The sequence below is a fragment of the Crocodylus porosus genome, unplaced genomic scaffold (genome assembly GCF_001723895.1).
Source record: "Crocodylus porosus isolate Cpor-Errol unplaced genomic scaffold, CroPor_comp1, whole genome shotgun sequence".
Classification (NCBI taxonomy): Eukaryota; Metazoa; Chordata; order Crocodylia; family Crocodylidae; genus Crocodylus; species Crocodylus porosus.
The window spans coordinates 2,281,167-2,288,184 of record NW_017728925.1 but is presented as its reverse complement, the minus strand read 5'-3'; the positions used below and the strand labels follow the sequence as shown (position 1 = coordinate 2,288,184).

At 43.3% G+C, this 7,018-nt stretch overlaps 1 protein-coding gene across 3 annotated transcripts in view; it reads left to right on the top strand.

Moving 5' to 3' along the window:
- The first annotated feature begins 3,300 nt into the window (after window positions 1-3,300).
- The window catches only part of WDR31 (WD repeat domain 31), a 26,391-nt gene continuing 22,673 nt past the window's right edge, over window positions 3,301-7,018 (top strand). Inside the window, exon 1 of one of the 3 annotated variants that reach the window (XM_019540548.1) lies at window positions 3,301-4,271. In XM_019540548.1, coding sequence (XP_019396093.1) covers window positions 4,165-4,271 — 107 coding nt within the window. In that variant the 5' untranslated portion in view covers window positions 3,301-4,164. The remainder of the gene's footprint in view (window positions 4,272-7,018) is intronic. The other 2 variants (XM_019540549.1, XM_019540550.1) reach the window with 2 other exon arrangements.

Genomic DNA, 7,018 nt, shown 5'->3' with positions numbered 1-7,018 from the left:
TGTTTGACCGCAGTACTCTTTCCTGCCATGGCAGGGGGTCAGACTAGATGATCTACTCAGGTCCCTTCCAACCATAGAAACTATGAAACTATAATTGCATTATTAAAGAGGGGGCATGTGATATTGGCAGACATGGGAGTGTCCTTATTATTCTTGAAAAATCAGATTATTTGGTCATTTGAATTGCTCCTCCCTGGTTCCCCTTTCTGTTTTCATTCTCTCTGCCACAAGCACATGCAAGTCCTGGTACAGGTTTCCCTCACTTTATGCAGGTTCTGTATGTGTGAATTCACTGTTATACAATGACCCTTTTTATACCAAAAATTCATTATACGCAACGTTCATTCACTCTTATGCGATCGGTGTGGTGGAAGCCTGCAGTCAGCTGCTTTGTACAGTGCATTGTGGGAGCGACACGCACCAAAGTATAGTTTCCTGTGTGGATATGTGCTCCTCACTTATTGCCTGCGAACCGTGTTTCTGTAGTTGTCATCCCCATTGTGGCTTTAAGCATCCTGCTAGCTTAACATTCACCAGCAACCTGTGCTTGTGTGCAGTGGCAATGCATACAGGGTACACATGCACCCCCTGAGAGCGCTGGTGTCTCCCTGACAGGCCATGCTCCCCATTTAGGCAACAGGCAGCAGGGGCAGGCAGGAGTGCCAGTGTCCCCCTGTAAGCACTGGCTGGGGAGTGAGAGCGCTGGATGTAGCACCATAGCTGCTTCCAAGAGCGCCGCAGTTGCGGCACAGTTGGCCACCAGGGGGACCTCCTGTCCCCGGTCACTGACTGGTCGCTGCGGGGGCACATGCTCCTCCCATGACTAAGGTGGCACCAGTCGCCCATGCTTGTGTGCACTGTCTGCTGTTAGTGAGTACCTAAATTGTCTTGTAAAAGTGATAGAAATGGGTCTGGGGATCAGTACAGTTGAGGTCTTGGAATATTCCTCTATTTGCTACATTGTAAAGTGGTTTCCCTCTTTGCAAATTCATTATGTGCCGTTTTCCAGGAACACATGCATGTACAGCATAAAGCGAGGGAAACCTGTAATTGCAAATAAACCCCAAAGAGATCTGCTTGATCAAATGCCTTCTGTCTGAGAGCCCAGTTCAACCACTGTGTCTGTGTATATATATATATATGTTTTTAAAAATCACTCCAGTGCTCAAAAGGCAATTAGGACTCATAGTAAAGACGATATCTTTTATCAAGAGCCTACAAGATTTTTGCCAAAACAAATTCTTTAAGTGCAAGTTTTTGGGCACAAACACCCTTCGTCAGGCATAGGAGAAAAGATTGTAAAAGTTCTCCTGTATAGAAATGAAAGTTCATATTTCATAGGATTTCAGACGAGTCAATAGATGGAAAACTATTGTATAGTTTTTTTATAGTTGTATTGTATAATTTTTATAGTTTTTGAAAATCTATTGTATAGATGAAAAACCAGTGCTCAAATAGTTTTACATGGGGAGAGAATAAAGAACATGTGGTGGATGTTAATTGTGTCCTTTAATATGTAACTGGAAGGCACTGGGAGTCTGAGGGAATGAGGGATAAACTGAAATACTGGGCTTGATCCTGTAATGAAGTTTCATTTCGTGTTTTGCACAATGGTTGCTTCTCTTGATGGTGTTAGTGTATGGGTTTCAGGTCAGTCACCTGCAGGCTGAGAAAATACAACCTCTTGTTTAAATGCAAATATGTTCTGCTGTTAGGAACAATTTAGGAAAGAGATTAGTCTATGTTAAGCAATACATATTGGAAGGGGGGAAGGGAAATCCCCTGCTATGAAATTCAGTCTTTTTGAAGCATGCTTTTTGTATGAATCAGATACCTTCTGATCCCAACACAACACTTTGCTCTAACAGCATTTCACAAGAGTGACCAACTTACACACGAAAAGAGTGATAAAGTTGCCTGGGAGAGGGGGCCCAGTAGTGAGATTTCTAAATAACTTACGGCTTGCGCAAGAAGTGATATGACTTGGAAACTTTCTGTTCTTGTTAAGTGTTCAGAGTTGAAGAACCACTACAGATTTCTACAGCAGGCTAGTGACAGGGAAACAGAATCTAGGCCCAAGGAGATACACTTCCTGTTTTCCTTGCATACCATTTTTCCTCAAAGTCCCAGATTCCTTCTTTGCTAGTGAACTTAAAATGTAAAGGTAGTTAAGTGTGAAAAACTAAGTGTAATGGGGAAAAAATTGACCAAGTTGACCAAGAAAGTTGTTGTGAATGAGTATGATCTAGTAGGTTTATTGTAACAAATCTTTTAACAATGTAGAATGACATGGTCTATTTACTAACAATACTTAAGCACTGTTATTATTTGACATCAGGTTGAGGTAGTTCCTGCCCCAGGGATCTTGCAATCTGCACCCCCTCTTCAAAGCACTTTGCAAACTTCCAGTAAAGAACACTACGGTTGCTCTATTTACTCCCTTCCTTCCAGCTTCCTGTTTTATGCTGGTAATTTTAGTAATAGCACTTTCACTTTTAATTGCAAGTCTAGAAAAGAACAAGGGTTAAATTCTGCATTATATTTCAGACCTGACAAAGAATATTCAAAAGCTTGTTTAATTTTATCTGAACGACATAGTTGGGCCAGTAAAAGATATCACCCTTAGAAAGCCTTGCCTCTTGCATTATATTTCAGAAGCAGTCTTCCTTTGCCGGGATAAATTACATGTATTCCTACTGTGCTGAAACAGTTTGCAAACTCAATTTCAGTCTGATGAAAAAATTAAATTACCAAATTATCACAGTTCCTGAACCTCCCAAGATTGGGTATCCTTTAAATCTTTTCAGTGTATAAACACATGGATAGAACAAGACCAGCTTAACTAGGTATTACTTACTGCTAATCTCAAAGGACAGCCAAGTAGAATTAGAAATGGAATATTTTCTGGAATGCAAGCCCACCCAAACCTACAGCTTCCAGCATTTGTTTTTCAGGTTTTGGTGATCAATGACTATAAGGCTGATGTATTTTTGTGCTATGACAGATAGCTGTTTGTGAATTTTCAGTGGTTGCCTGACAGAGAGGATGGGAACTCTAACACAGACTAACATAAATCCAATTATAGCATTCCCAGCTGAGAGGAATCCAGTTACTGTACCTGGTAATTCACTGCCATTGACACTGACCAGGGGACAACTGTTCCTTCCCTTACAACTTACATGCACAGCTGGAGACACCATCCCAGAGATGATTCCCCGCTCCAGGCTGCACTGATGTTTGTTATTAGCCTGCTGCATTGTGTTGTGTTGTGTAATATTATTTGTGATGAAGGTGCCTACTTGCTGAGGGGAAAATGTCCTTTCTTGGGTGTCTTATCATGTGAGTCAATGTGGTCTCAACTTACTTAAGCTTACTTAAACCTCCTGAACAACCACTTGCTTTTTCACCCGGTTTCTCTTTAAATGGAGGTTTTTGTGTTGCTCTCAAGGAGCCTGGATGGATCAAGGGGTTGGTAGTGGGACATAGAGACTGATTTCTAAGCCTAGATCATATCTATTCCAGGCTGGCGGTTATCAAAACACCCTTGTCTGAGACCATGCTCACTTGAGTTGCCTACGTAAAATAAGTTGGTAGGAGTCTGCATCACCAAACCTAGAAACTGGCACAGCCAGGCATCTAGGAAGAGTGACGTTTAAAGATATATAGACTGGATGAAGGTGGTGAAGTCCTTCATATCAGGACTGAGTTACACAGGTAAGGGCATTCAGAACATGTATCCCGAGCTGCACCACTCTGTGGACAAAGGGTATTATTGTTTCTGGGCTGCTAGCTTGGCAACTTGCTTGGGGACAGAATCCACTTTCATACAAAAAGGCAACAGTAAAACCAAGCAGACAAATGCAGCTCACTGTGTAACCAAGGGAGAACATGTGCCACTTCCATATGGACTCATAGGCCATGAACCTGGGCATTTACAAAAAAGACAGTGACAGCATGGCTGAGAAAGCAGACTTCCCCTCTTTTGCCATGGGAGCAGTCAGGGAGTCAGAGAGGAAGAGAAATGCTGGGAAGCTAACAGGTGGGGCTGCGGTGACAGTGCAGTATTATTGATGTCCGGTTCAATGTGTGCAAAGATCAGAACTAAGATTTACTTGTCCAGTAACATAACCTCTCCTCACATCCCAGCTCACCTCCTGCCAGGGAATGCCTGAGATGCTGAGCACAATTCACTGCATTGCCAGAGCTGCTCTTATATGCAATACCATGGGGAAACTGCAAAGTAAAATCAACCACAGCACCTCCAAATACAGGTACACCCATCTTGTGTGAATGACAGCTCTGTAAGAAGTTAATCAAGTCTATTAGCTAGTTTTTGACAGGGCAGTTAGTGATTATGTGTAATCATTGGGGTTTTATTGGTTTTTTGAACTGACTTTTCTTTTTGCCTCCCAGCTCTGACTGAAATCCCTACCTGTCTCTCTAAGCAGTGACTGTGGACAAACATGACCAACATTTGCACTTACTCATGAATAGCCTTGAATTCCAGAAGCTGCCTCAGTGGAAGGGAGGGTGTCTGGTCAGGGTGTGACATCTACCCTAGTCTTTAGAGAGTCATTGGCTTCCACCTGGATAATTATTAGACAGGTAAAATGGACCTTGGCTTGCTAGCTCCTGTAAAGAATGCACCTCCTCTGTTAGGCAGACAAGGTTGTGTGAATCTGATATCTTTTATTAGACCAGCTTAAATAGTTGGTAAAAAAAAAATTAGCAAGCTTTTGGATTTAAAAACCCTTTGTCAGGCTGAGGAAGTCTCTGCAGTTGGAGTGCGCTCTTTCTGGATGGAAGGAATAGTAAAGAAGTCAGGGGCTGGGCTGGTCTGCATGGAAGACAGGCAGTCAGTGAAGATGTGAATTGAGGAGTCAGTGGGTGAGACAGGCTGGCGGTGGGGGGAGAGAAAAGGAAGATGAGTGTTAGCAGTTAAATAGTGGAGAAGTACCTGGGGAGTCAGATGTCAGGCAGGTTATAATGTGTCATAAATCCAATGTCTATCTGTAGTCCATGATTTGACAACTTGCACCCCTCCTCTGTCAGGCACTGCATTTTAGGCTACCTAGCAAAGAGAGTGTGTAAGAGAAGGTGTACATTTAGTACTACTGCTGCAGCTTAACTTCTAATGATGCAGGCAGAGTACTAGTGCCCACACTGTGACACAGCTGTTACTTGCTTTTCATAGGTATTAGCTCGGATGGAGGGAGAATTCTAGCAAGTGCCAGGAAGCAACAAATCCTTATTTTTCAGTATTGGTAGAGGGAGGCTGTTGTTGCCACCAAGGAGGCAATTAGAGACAGAATTTCAGATGAGATTTTGCCCATCAACCTCCAGGGAAATGGAGAGTATCCCTTACAACTGGATGATCTAGCTCTGTATCCAAGTATTTAGAATCATAGAAAAATTGGGTTGGAAGAGAACTCAGAAGGTCATCTAATTCAACCTCCTGCTCAAAGCAGGACCATCCACCACTAGATCATTCCAGCCAATGCTTTGTTGAGACGGCCCTTAAAAACCCCCAAGGATGGAGATTCCACAACCTCTCCAGGTAACCCATTCCAGTGCTTCACCACCCTCCTAGTGAGACCTTTTCCTAATATCCAACCTAAACTTCCCTTGCTACAACTTGAGACCATTGCTCCTTGTGCTGTCATCTGCCACCACAGAGAACAGTCCAGCTCCATCCTCTTGGGAAACCCCCCTTCAAGTAGTTAAAGGCTGCTATTAAGCCTCTTCTCAGTGTTATCTTCTCTTGACTAAATAAACCCAGTTCCCTCAGCCTCTCCTCATAAATTATGTGCCCCAGCCCCCCTAGCCTTTTCCATTAACTTCCACTGGACTCTCTCCAACTTGTCCACATCCTTTTTGTAGTGGGAGGCCCAAACCTGGTTACAGTACTCCAGATGTGGCCTTACCAGTACAGAATAGAGAGGAATAATCACTTCTCTTGACCTGCTGGCAACACACCTACCAATGCAGCCCAGTATGCCATTAGCCTTCTTTGCAACAAGGGCACACTGTTGACTCGTATCCATCTTACTGCCCACTGTAAACCTCAGGTCCCTTTCTGCAGAGCTGCTGCTTAGCCAGTTGTCCCACACCTGTAGTGGTACATAGGATTGTTCCACCCTAAGTACAGGACTTTGCACTTGTCCTTGTTGAACCCCATGAGATTTCTTTTGACCCAATCCTGCAATTAGTCTAGATCACTCTGAATCCTAACCCTACCCTCCAGCGTATCTACTACACTCCCCCAATTTGGTGCCACCTGAGAACTTGCTTAAGGTACAATTCATCCCATCTTCCAGATCATTAATGAAGATATTGAACAAAACCAGCCCCTGGACTGACCCCGACTCACTCCACTCTATACCAGCTGCCAACTAGACCTCAAGCCATTAATCACTACCCGTTGAGCCCGATGATTCAACCAGTTTTGTATCCACCTTAAAGTCCAATCATCCAACCCATACTTCCTCAGATTGCTTGGAGGAATGTGGTGGGAGATCATATCAAAAGCCATGCTAAAGTCAAGGTACAGGCCTACCTCAGAGATATTGCGGGTTCGGTTCCAGACCACCGCAATAAAGCGAATATCGCAATAAAGCGAGTCACACGAATTTTTTGGTTTCCCAGTGCATATAAAAGTTATGTTTACACTATACTGTAGTCTATTAAGTGTGCAATAGCATTATGCCTAAAAAACCGATGTACATACCTTAATTAAAAAATACTTTATTGCTAAAAAGTGCTAACCATCATCTGAGCCTTCAGCGAGTCGTAATCTTTTTGCTGGTGGAGGGCCTTGCCTCGATGTTGATGGCTGCTGACTGATCAGGGTGGTGGTTGCTGAGGTTGGGGTGGCTGTGGCAATTTTTTAAAATGAGACAACAATGAAGTTTGCCGCATCGATTGACTCTTCCTTTCACGAAAGATTTCTCTGTAGCATGCGATGCTGTTTGATAGCATTTTACCCACAGTAGAACTTCTTTCAAAATTGGAGTCAATC